Consider the following 12,752-nt stretch of genomic DNA (forward strand, 5'->3'; position numbering starts at 1 on the left):
TTTTGTTTTGTTTTTTTTTTTTTTTGTGATCACTTTTCATGAAAATGTCTTCTGAATATTTATCTTCATATTCTCAGCATCCAGTATAAGTTATACATGGTTATCCATCTGCAAAATGGGAATGATGCAGTCCTCAAATAAGATACCAATATTAGAAATGCTGTTAATGGTAAAAAAAAAAAAAAAAAAAAAGTGGTTAATGTTAAGGGACTCTGCCTTGACTTTAAGTATGTATTCCTCAAATTATAAAAGAAAACTGAACTTTCAAGAAGTGTGCTAGTCTCCATTTTGCAGATGAAGAACAGAGACCTACAGTCGTTTAATAGTTTAATCACTTTGTAGAAGTGATAGGATATGGTCCCTGGCCTTCAGATTTCAAAATTTTCCCGGGTGGTACTGACCCACACCTTTAATCCCAGACTCATCCCTGGTCAAGAGAGCGAGTTCCAGGACAGCCAGGGATGCACAGAGAAACCCTATCTTGAAAAATCCATCCACACAAACAAATGAAACAACAGGTTTTGAAATCTTTATTCAACCAAATCATTAGGTAGACTGTTAATCCTTAGTGCTGACCCTTTGTACGCCCCTCAGAACTCCATTTATTAAGGGTCTTTGTGCTGTTTTAGGGCTCTCTATTTTATTGCTGGGTAACTTTGTAATGCAGGGAGGACTGAGCTGCTTCTGTCTGAACCACTTCAGCAGCTAAAATGCTATTTCCTCTCAGCCTGCCCTGGGTTATATAAGCACACCACCTTCCATTTCTTGCTGCATTGTGTTCTAGTGGGACAAAATCCAGCTATGGGTTCTGTAGTATTATACTTAGATAATGTTGTTTTGATGGTGTGCAAGTTTCAGGAGTAATTTTTATTCAATACCTTAAAATGCCTTTGAATTTGTTTAGTTTTAACATGTATCTAAATCATACTGTAAAACAGGAAAGTGATATCTTTTTTGTGATTAAAAATCTGTTGATTATGTGACTACAGAGCCAATAGATTATAGCTCTTTTGACTTTTCCTTCAACCTGTCTTTTTTTTAATTTTTAAATTTTTTATTTATTTTTCTTTTGTAGTTATGTTGACCAGGTTGGCCTCAAATTTACAGAGATCCACCTGCCTCTGCCTCCAAGGTGCTAGGATCAAAGATGTGTACCACCATGCCTGACTAACCTGTAAAATTTGTGATTGTACTCTGGTACACGTTTTAAAATTCTGTGTGTTGAAAATAGTAGCTATCTGCTTCCTTTTCTTTGTTTTTTTGGCAAGCTAACACTTAAGATAATAAAATAATGAAAACCATAGGCTTGTGATGTTTCATAAGACAGTCTGATGAGAAAAGTGGTCTTGGAAAGATTAATTCATTTTTATGAGGAAATGGTTTTCTAGAATTTGATCAGAGACTTAAAATGATCTGCTTTGGAGGGAAAGGGATGTATGGCACAAGGATGTAGAAGTAATATTTTTCAGGTTAAGAAATAATAGCTCTCTTTAAAAGAACAGGAAGCAAGAGACCCACAAGATGTAAAAATAAAACTGGTTATAGGACTTTTAAAAATGGCGTTTTATTTTAAAAAGTAAAATAGCTTAAATTTTTTAAATGTAGCCGGGCGGTGGTGGCACGCGCCTTTAATCCCAGCACTCGGGAGGCAGAGGCAGGTGGATCTCTGTGAGTTCGAGACCAGCCTGGTCTACAGAGCTAGTTCCAGGACAGGCTTCAAAGCAGGGCTTCAGAGAAACCCTGTCTCGAAAAAACAAAACAAAAAAAAACAAAACAAAGAAAAGAAAAAAATTTTTTTTTAAATGTGTGACTATCACAGAGGACAGAACTGGAAAATGGAATGTGAAAGGACCTCGCCTGTTAATCTATGTGCTTTGGTAGGAAGAACTCTGTGGATGGACCACCCCCAAAGAGCACTTGTATTCTGACTCGTAAACACTTTATTAGCATTTGTGATTGCATGATTGAAGCTCCCATGGTAGTTAGCTCAGGGTCTTTGCCAGTAGGACATAGGAGCTATTTGTTGAATGGTGAAAGTCATCTGAAACAACTTGTAATTGTTCAATGTTACAGAATAATCTATCTCTCTCTGTACATTGGTAATTTACCTATGTTCTCATAAGAAACCTGTCAGATGCATTTTTTATTATTCATAGGAACTGCTGTTGCAGCTTGTCAGTTAACTGTGGGTATTTTGGCTGTGGAAGCTGATAAATAACACATGCATATACCTGATGAGTATTTAAATTTTTACCTAATTTTAAAGTAGAGAAGCTTTTTCCTTTGTAAAACCTGAAATAATATGTTCCTAATGTCCCATATTCTTTGTGTCTCCTGCAGGGAAGCAATGCTTCTTAGTCCTGAGGCAGCAGCAGTTTAATGTCCAGGCTCTTGTGGCAGTGGGAGAGCACGCAAGCAAGCAGATGGTTAAATTTGCTGCCAAGTAAGTAAGCAATTATATCCTGTTGTCAGAATAAACAATGGTGGGAACCAAGACTCCCAGGGGTTTGGACCATTTTCATACATTAACATCAATGCTTCGTTTGTTTAAAAATGTAGTTATTTAAATTGTCAGTTCAGTGTTGCTTGAATACATTAAACTTACAAAAGAGAAAATATGGAGCACAGGCTTGTGATTCATTTGGAACTGCTGAAGCTGCACTCTTCACAGACAAGTCACATTACTTTCAAGTAGAGCGACAAAAAGCCTGGCATCCTCAACAGGGCACAGCAACTTGATTTTGTTGTGTTTGTCGAGCTTTGTTTCCTCCACTACCCCCCCCCCTTGAGATTTGCATAATGAGCAACAAGTTTTCTAACTGAATAATAAAAGAACGTAAAATAAGACAACTGTACTTTTGCAGATGATTCGCGCCTGAAGGAAGTCAGACATGTATTAATAATGTTACAACTTTTAACTTTGACACCAAAGAGTTAGGGGGGAAAAAAGAGATAAGACTTGCTTTTTTTCCTCCAGCTGCAAAGGTATTTGCTGTCTAGCTCAACGCTCTACAGAAGCACATTGTTTTGTTTTGTTCGGCTTGCAAGAAATAGTATGTTGAGGTAGGAAAGAAGGTAGAGGGTGCTCTGACTAAGGTAATGAGAGCTTCATTTGTGGCTCATGATGCAGCTATTTCATTAGCTGTTTTTCTTAATTAGTGTTCCCATGATAATAATGAAAGAAGACATAGGGAAATGCATGAATAGCCTACATTTTAAGTAATAGTATTCCATAGATGTAGGTGTTTTTAAAATAAATCTAAAGCAAATACTGTGTTTTTCTATTGTTGAAAGACATCTTTGTTCTTTAGATGCAGGCTTTTTAAATTTATTTTATTGTTTGTGTGTGAGTGTTTTGCTTACATGTATGTATGTACGACACATGTGTGCCTGGTGCCAAAAGGCCAGAAGAGGGCATCAGATCCTCTAGAACTGGAATTACAGATGGTTTTGAGCAGCTATGTGTGGGTTCTGGGAACTGAGCCTAAGTCCTCTGCAAGGATAGCAAGCACTGTCCCCCCTTAGCCATCTCTCCAATCCCTCCATGTATGTCTTCAAAGACACGTTAGCATAAATGGAATCATGATTCTAGAATTAGAAAGAGACTAGCGTGATCTAATGTGACGTCTGAATTTGTTTGGGACTCACCCTGGCCCCAAGACAGTAAAGTGCTCAGCAACTAGAATTGGTTTAGAAATTTACTTAGATCAGTTTTATTATTACATACCTGTTTTTATGTTTGAAATTCTCAGCTCCATGAGTTTGATAACTCAATGGTAAATTTAGTAGTTTAGTTCCATCTGTGTGGTAGCCCCACTTGTTCCTTGGTAGACCGCTGTCAGAGACCCACTCTGGTCTTCTAATCATTAGGTTTGTTTTCATAGAGTGTGCTTGGGAGATACGTTCTCCACCCAGCATCTGAAGGTCAATGTGTGTACCACATCTACGGAAGTGACTCTGGTTTCTATTGATAAGCTGTGTCTACATAGAAAACCTTCTGTACAAAAGGAAAGAGATGGCCATGGAAATCACCGTTGTCATGATGAACTATATTTAATATATTTAAAATACTAGGTAAAATTCAACATCAAACAAAAAGATATATGGATTTTTGTCTTTTATACATTATTTAGTTCTGGGGAACTAATCAGCTGACAATTTTACATTGCGCATACTTCTATTACATTGTTATAACTTCAGTGTTACATTCCTAAAGGAAATATTGTATAGTTGAACAGACTTCTGAAAATCCCATTAATCTTTAATATTCACTGTTGGGCCTCCTACTGAGTGTGGGCAGTCAGTGTCTGTGATACCTAACATAGTTCACAAAAAGTGCTCAGCTTATTTGCATCTTCCAGGAATTTCTGGGAATGAAACAAGTAACAGCAATTGATCTGTCAGCCCAAACTAACTAGCTGGTAGAAGTGCTTACAAATAGTCACCCAAGCAGACGCCGTTCACCAGTGTCCTCATGTTTATGAATTAAAGAAAGGCCAGACTTCCATGCAGAAGCGAAGTCAAGAACGATTTTTCTTGGGCTGGTCTTTTGATAAAGTACCTTCAAAATACCTGAGTTCAGTCTCCAAAAACCACTGAAAAATCCAGGCATGGTGGTGTTGTTATTATACCAACACTGGAAAGGCAGAGAGACAGGAGGATCCTCAGGGCTTACTGATCAACCAACCTATTGTACTAGACAAGATCCAGGGCAATGACAGACTGTTTCTCAAAATAGTGGTAGATGATTTTTGAAGAATGATATTGATGGCTGTCCTCTGACCATCATGGGCATTCATTTACTTACAAATATAAGAAAATAATTTTATTTTATACAGAAGAATATAGGTAATTCTATATTCATAGTCTATGAAGTAGAACTCAATCAAGATCTAGATGATGGCATTTATACTGAACAGATAAGCTGTAAATGAGTTTTTAAAGCACGTTTCTGTTAGTGTGTTAAAAATTAGACTTTATACAGTTTAGGAATGTGTGGGAAAGGTATAACTAAAGCCTTTAGTTATAAACAAGTGATATGGCCAATTTTATACAATAGCCTTAACACATGGTACTTAGATTATAACTAACTTTTGGCACTAACATACTAAAGAATTAAGCCAGAGCATTAATAGTAGGTGGTATGATGACTTTGGTTACCTTATGAGAAATGAAGGTTCTTATGACTAAGACTCATGGTAATAACTGATTATTGGTAGTTGTTTGGGCTACTTGACAAGACAGTTTTCTTAAGAACATTGGTGCAAACTCCAGATGAGTTATAGCACTGGTTCTTCGAGACAGGGTTTCTCTGTAGCTTTTTTTTTTTTTTTTTTTTGGTTCCTGTCCTGGAACTAGCTCTTCTAGACCAGGCTGGCCTCAAACTCACAGAGATCCGCCTGCCTCTGCCTCCTGGGATTAAAGGCTTGCGCCACCACTGCCCGGCCTGACTTTTTTTTTTTTAAACCAAGTTTCTGTCTCTAGGGTAGGACTCAACTTGTAACCTCTAAATCAACTCGCATCTTCCTGATAGTAGCTCAAAGCCTTCCACAGTATAGGTCTGCTTGTTAGACATGGCCCCCAGGTTTGTGAGAGTCAAATTAGGGGGAAAACTTTGAAAAATATAAGCCATTGGGCTAGGCATGGTGGCATACACCTTTAATCCCCAAACTCAGGAGGCAGAGGCAGGTAGATATCTGGAGTTTAAGGCCAGCCTGTTCTACCCAGTAAGCTTGTAGGCCAGACAGTGCTATGCAGTAAGACCCTGTCTCCAGAAACTAAAATTAAAACGCATGTATGTATAAAATTATGCAGGAAACGAGATGGTTAGTTCTTGACATAGAAGGACTGGGAGATCAGTGATTCACATCCCCAGTTATGTCTGTGAGGTGTTTCTAGAAAAGATGGACTAAGGGGAGACAACCTCCTGGACCAGGAATCTGACAGAATAAAAGTGGAGAGTTGTGGGTGGTTTACAAGCACAGGCTTCCCTTTCCTTTCTAGACTTCCATGAGGTGAGCTGCCCTACCACTCCCTGCATGACGGCCTGGAGTACTGAAAGCAAAATACGTCCTACCTCCTTAAGTTGTCTGTGTCAGACACTCTGCCATGGCCCTGGAGAGTCTGATTTACTCAGTAAGGGAAAAGAGTTTTAATTCATTGATACAAAAAAAAAAAAAAAAAGATTGCAAAGGAGGAATTTAAAGGCTTTCTAGCATTAATACTAATGAGTCTGTCTCTTTTATAAAGCATGAGTGCTTTCCCAAAAAATCACCCCTTTATTTAAAGGCTTGTTGTAAAAACAGTGGGAGAAAAAGAATTATAACTGAGTTTCTGGTTTGCAATGACAGCTAATTTTTCTGAATTACAAATATGAAACCTTGATGTTTCCGGAAAGATCTAACAATCCCACATACATTTGATAAAGTTTTAATCTTTTTTTTTTCTTCTTACCAACATGGCTATCAGCAGTGTACTTTATAATCCCTCTCTCTCACCGCCATTGTGAAGAATGCTACACCCATTGTAGCAGCTGTGTGGGGAATGAGGCTGTTAGGAAATGCGACGACAGACTTAGAATTTCAAGTACCTGGTTGCCTTCTGCTAGGCTTCTGAAGGCACGAGCATCTCTGCTGTTGGTCCTGTTGTTCACTGTACTGGCTTACAGGTATTTGTCACACAGCTATACAAGCTGACACCTCTGTAATCGCTGTCTACCCCATAGAGAAAGTGAGTGCTCCTGAGACTGAAATTCAGATATTGGTGTCCCTTTAAATTACTCTTTTCTAAAGTGGTGCTTAAGACCTTGTCAGTTGTGGTGTAGTGTGACATACACATCCCTAAAAATCACTGTACTATGTGAAATTGTGCAATAAAAATCAGTTTATGCATAAGTGAGGTTAATAGCATAACACTGAGAAACTTAATGACACATTTTTAAAGGGCAAGAGTTTTACTTTTTAAAGGTAGGTTGAACAATTTCCACAAATGTTGGGAGTAGATAAATACACAAATGTTGTGAAGTAGTTGTTGAAGCTGCCTGGAATTTTTGTGCAAATGGGTACGTAACTCAGGTCACAAGGGATGTTAGCAGTATGTGTTCCGAGTGTTTCTTCATGGTTGAGGTCACCCATGTTACCACTACAGGCATTGGCATTGTGTTTCTCATTGATTATGCCTGGCGTTGTTCTTAAACAAACGTTACATCAAAATTGTCTCTTATAAAAGGCCTTACCTGTTTTCTAACTACTGTGTGGGAAAGAGGAAAATAATAGGAGTGGAAGATGGCTTCAAAGTTTTGAGAATTTAGTAGACATAACCCCCCTGCTCCCCTATCATCCTGGTCTTCTTTTAGAACCCTTCCTGGAGTGCCCCCATCATCTTTTCCTTGCCCAGAACTCCCTTATCCTCTGCTGCTTTCTCTTCCTCTTGCCTTGGCAACATCTGTAAGTTCCTGTTCTACAGACCCCTGGTGCTTTATCTCACACCAAGACTGAGTGCATGTGTAGAATTATGACATGTCTGCCCCTCTTCTACCTGACAGTGCAAAATCAAGATTTTACTTAGAGACTTCAAATACTTTTATTATTTAGCAGAATTCTTGGGGATCTTTCCTTTTTATCCTTTAAAGTATAATTACACAAGAAAAATCTGGGAAAACAATGAGTTCTGCAGAATATTCTAGTGGCCTCCTATTAAGATCAAAACAGCACATGACTAGCTTCTAAACTAGTTCTGAGTGTTGTGCTTAAATAAAATAAAATGAAAAGCTTACTTATGTTTTTAGCTGATGTTAAAAATTTGAGGCCCAATGAAGCGTGAAGTGATTGAAAAGAATATTTTGTAGCGCATTGTGTGGGGGAAGCCAGCTGCCTAGGGAGTGGGCCAGCTAATGCTGCCAGAATCTGGTTTAGAAAATAATACCCACAGAAATATGTATATGAAGAAAAGACTGCTTTTAATCCTCACTTAGTTTTCATTCTCTTCTGGGTCAGTTTTTACATATGAAATGCTTACAGCTGACTTTACTGATGGATCACCTGAACACTGTCAGCTCTCTAGGTGTTTACATTTTGAAGATTGCAGCCCAAGGACTCTGGACAGTAAAATATGTGAACTCTTAAAGAAGAAAGTAAGAGAGAGAATGGTGTTTATATGTTAATTCCATAAGGCCTAAATTTAACTCTATTCCCATTGGCCTTTTACCAGGTGGAAAAAAGCTAGGACTCCACTATTAAAAATACCAAATCAGATAGTTCCAGCTGGGGTTTCCTAATCACTTAAAAGGCAAAATTCAAGGTCACTTTTAATATCGTAAGTAGATAACGATCTTAGCATTTACTTTAGATATTAAATCTGAGATTCTTGTCTATTTGCCTTATTGACTAAACTGTATTGTTAATTTTGAGCTTTTGAATTTTTTTTCTTTGAAAAGAAACATTAACGTTTAATGTGGAGGAAAACGTATGTCCTACATTCATCTAGTTTATTGATATTTTACCCAAAAGTTGGCTCACTAATTAGATTCAGTGCCATAGGATGCTTGAGGAGATCATTTTAATCAATCTGTTGGAAAGATCAATTTTCTTGTGACTGAATGAATAGAAAAATGAAGCAGCTGCATGAATTACACAGGGAAGTTGACACATCTAACTCCAGAGGGATTTTAAGACCAGAATCTTAATTGTGTGTTTGAAATGGTTGATGGTCTTTCTGTAAATGAAAATTTCTGGAAGCAGAAGATGTGATTCTTGTGCAAGATGGTGCTTCTGACCTCACTTTACATCGCCACCTGATTCTTTAGCTAAAGACTTGAGCTCTTAGTGTTTTTTTTTCTTTTGAAAAATTATTTTTAATTCAGTGTCATTTAAAAGTTACAGAGTAGTATATAAAGTCAAGATTTTGATTGGGGGGGGGAGTAACGTATTCTGGAAGCCTTTCTGTAGCAGCTGTTTAAATAGAGGACAGCAGTTAATACAAATACAAGGCTGACCTTACAGCAGCATCTTTAAAGAACTAGAACTAATATGGATAGTAGTTTTAATGGTTGTTTTGTTTGACATGGTCTCTCTACCATCTAGCCTGGAACTGTCTGACTTCAGAATCATAGCTCCCAAACTCCATTTCAATAGTTTTTAAAAGTTAAAAGTTACTATCGCTCTTTGTGCTTGTTCAACAACCTTCCTTTTACCCCAAAAGTCGGGCAGTTTTGAATCTGAAAACAATTTTTTTTCTTTGTATTAGTCATTGTGGTTACATGATTTACTGATAGCCTGTGAGTCACAAGTATATTCCTCATTCTCTATGAGTCACCTAACTACATACTAGTTTTGTTTATTTTCCTTCCTTTGAGATATTTCACCTAAAATAGATATTCCACTGGTTGGTAGGTATAAAATTTCTGTTTACTGCATTAACTATTATAGCTGGAAAATAGAAAATAAATAGTACTCAGAAGTCTCACTGATTCAGAACACTTAGTTAACACCTGCTCTGGTCCAGGCACTTGGCTAAGCTTGGGTCAGCAAGGGGAAAGAGATTCAGAATGGTGCAGAAACTTGTTACAAGTTCTCTGGTAAGTGTAGATGTTTATCTAAAGGTGAGACCCAAAGAAGCCAACTTTGCATTGTTATCCTTTGCTGCTCCTATATGCTTTGACTTTTTGTTGGAGCAATATCTGCTAGGGAAGAAGTGACTATGTAGTCTGCTCAGTTCAACACTGAGATTTTGGATAAGAATGTGCTTTAAAAATTAAGTCTACCTGTGAATGAGGACCAAGACCCCTTGTCTAGTTGCTTGAAGAGGCTGGGCCTAAGGAAGCCAGTCCTGCCCTGAGAGCTGTGGCTAGCAAAGCCCTCTGCCCAGTGCCAGCACCAAAGCAGGCTGCAGCAGTGGCGTGAGGTCACACTCATCTACTTTGGCTAGGAGCCTGTGGTCCCAACCCCACTGCCCTGTGTACCCTCCTTGGCACAGTTGGCCATTGATGCCTGCTCCTTGCTGGACAAGACACCACCACAGAGTCCCACACAGGCACTGCCACAACCTTTACATCCCATACCTGTAGACTGGGATGCTCGTCCACTGCCCCCACCCCCTGCCAATGATGTTGTGGCCCAAGATGAGGATGATTTTGAGGTCTGCTCTATCAACAGCTAGTGGGTGCAGGGCTCCCTGCCCTGGAGGACAACCTATGTCTTCCACCCTAGGGTGGCAGCAAGCCACCCAGCTCGGCCCAGACTGCAGAGATTTTCCAGGCACTGCAACAGAAGTATATGCAGCAACTACAGGTCCCCACTGGCCAGCTGACCCACTTCCCCATCCCAGGAGGTGATGACAAGCCCGAGGTGTCACTCCAGGTACCTATCCCCCCCTCAGCCCACATGTCCACGTGTGGAGCTATCTCCAGTTCCCTCAGGTGAAGAAGAGACAAACGGTGGCCTAGACCTGCCTCCTCTCCCTGAGTGCCTCCCTTGGAACCCTTATCCCCTCAAGGTTCAAGGACCCTGAGCTCCCTGGTGCCACCTGGCAGCTCTCCGTTACCACACCGGCTCTCTAGCTTACCCGGAAAGACCATGCCCACCACCCAAAGCTTTGCCTCAGACCCTAAGTATGCCACCCTACAAGTGATCAAAGTGATCCAGGCTCCTGGCCTACAGGTTGGCCCATGTATCCTGATCACTGTCCACAATAGCAGGAAGGTCAACAGTACTCATTACTACCTACTGCCTGAGCACCCTCCTTATCTTCGAGAGGCCCAGAGCCCTAAAGAGCCAGCCTTCATTTCTGTGCCCCTGCTGCTGCCCTGACCCAGTACCCTAGTCCCCACTGCCACTGTTTGGTCTATGCCTCAGGTTGCCCCAGACCCAAAGGCCAACTTCTCCACCTGTCACAGCAACCCAGGGGCTCAGCCACCAGCCCTGAAGGCCACTACTCAGCTGCCACAGAGGGGGATGGGAAAGAGGCTGCAGGGACAGCAGACAATATCCAGATGGTGGAGCAGCTCTTGGGACTGGGTCTTTGGCCATGGGTGAAATGGCACAAAGTACTACAGATGTTCGTTGGACTGGCATTTGGAGCAAGCTGGCTGCCACCTTCTGGGTTCCTGTGGCCCCTGCATACCACACACAAACACTGATAGTTGTCAGGAGAATAGTGGTCTGCCCTAAAGGAGCCACTTGAACCTGCCTGTGGAACAAGGGTGGGGAGATGCCCCATCTCAGGCCTGGAGGACCTACTACTGAACCCACTACTGCCTGTTGCTCCCAGTGGACAGAGCAAGAGATTGAGAGCCCCACCTTGCCCACCTCACTTACTCACCCAGCGCTGTTCTGCACACCTTTGTTCAGCCCTCAGTGCCCCAACCAAGAGGTGGGAAGAAGCCTTGTGAAGGCAAGACAGGAAGCTGCCTGGCAGGCCCTGTGTATGACCTCTCTCTAGGCTGCTGGCTAGAGTGTACCCCAGACTCTGCCCTGGAGGACTAGACTGAGGAAGCCAAGCTTGACTTGGGCAAGAAGGATGTGCTGGCTGCACAGAAAGATAGGCCAGCATCCAGCAGGCCCTCAGGGCTACCCTCTTTGCCTCTATAGGCATTTGGAGTGTTGGACAGAATGTGACTTGTGGCTTCACTGTGAACTTGTGGTCTTGACCACTCCCAGGAGCTTATACCTGGAAACACCCTGAAGTAGCTCAGAAAAAGGTGCCAGATTCTCTGCCAAGACCCAGGGTCCCAGATTGGAAGGAGAACCCAGGGGCACCACTACTTTCCTGTTTGACCCCTGCTCTTCCTTGTTGCTGTTTGGTGTGTTCCCATCAGCCTTTTTTGCCAAAGTTGCTGCCCCAGCTATGGATATCTGCTTCTTCTAGAGAAATAAATTCCGTTTCTATTTTATGTTATTTTCCCCCCTCAAAAAAAAAATTAGGTCTAGCTGGGTGGTGGTGGCACATGCCTTTAATCCCAGCACTTGGGAGGCAAAGGCAGGCAGATCTCAGTGAGTTCTAGGCCAGCCTCATCTACAAAGTGAGTTCTAGGACAGTCAGGACTGTTACAGAGAAATCCTGTCTCAAAAAAAAAAAAAATTAAATCTAGCCTAGACGAGCGGTGATGGCACATACCTTTAATTCCAGCCTTTGGGATGCAGAGGCAGGAGGATCTTTTGAGTTCAATACAACCAGGGCAGCACAGAGAAACCCTGTCTCAAAAAGAATTTTCGGAGGCCTGGAAAGATAGCTTAGCAGTTAAGGAAACCAGCTATTCTTGCCAAGAACTGGACTTGATTCCCAATACCTGCATGGCAGATCATAACGATTTGTAACATCAGTTGTAGGGGGTCTGACACTCTCTTCTGGTCTCCAGGAGCACTGGGCACACACATGGTATGCAGGCAAAACACCCATGTACACAGCAATGAAGATACAAATAATTTTTTTAAAAATTAAGTCTAAGGCTGGGAAGATTTCTCAGTGGATAAACACCATACAAGCTTGAGGATATGAATTTGAATCACCCATGTAAAAAGTAGATACAGCATCCTACAAGTCTAATCCCAGCATTCCTACAGGGAGGGGAAGACAGCAGAATCCCTGGAAGCTCTGGCTGGCTAGCCTAGCATACAAAATAAGAAAACTATAAACAAATAAATTAGAAGGCAAGGACAGACACTCTGTTATTCTCTGACCTCAAGAGCACTGTGGTAAGCACAAGCACGCACAAAATTAAGTCTAAAATCTGGTGTCAGAAATTCCCCGGTAGGGGG

The 12,752-nt window shown here is 41.0% G+C and overlaps 1 protein-coding gene across 1 annotated transcript in view; it reads left to right on the top strand.

The window, feature by feature from the left end:
• Dars1 (aspartyl-tRNA synthetase 1) overlaps positions 1–12,752 on the top strand; it is a 61,433-nt gene that overhangs the window by 12,867 nt on the left and 35,814 nt on the right. The window contains exon 4 of the mRNA XM_050147709.1: positions 2,341–2,443. Within this exon, the coding sequence (XP_050003666.1) occupies positions 2,341–2,443 (103 nt within the window). The remainder of the gene's footprint in view (positions 1–2,340; positions 2,444–12,752) is intronic.

Source organism: Alexandromys fortis, unplaced genomic scaffold (genome assembly GCF_014885135.2).
Source record: "Alexandromys fortis isolate MF-2015 unplaced genomic scaffold, M_Fortis_MF-2015_v1.1 scaffold_58, whole genome shotgun sequence".
In the NCBI taxonomy this organism is placed as follows: Eukaryota; Metazoa; Chordata; class Mammalia; order Rodentia; family Cricetidae; genus Alexandromys; species Alexandromys fortis.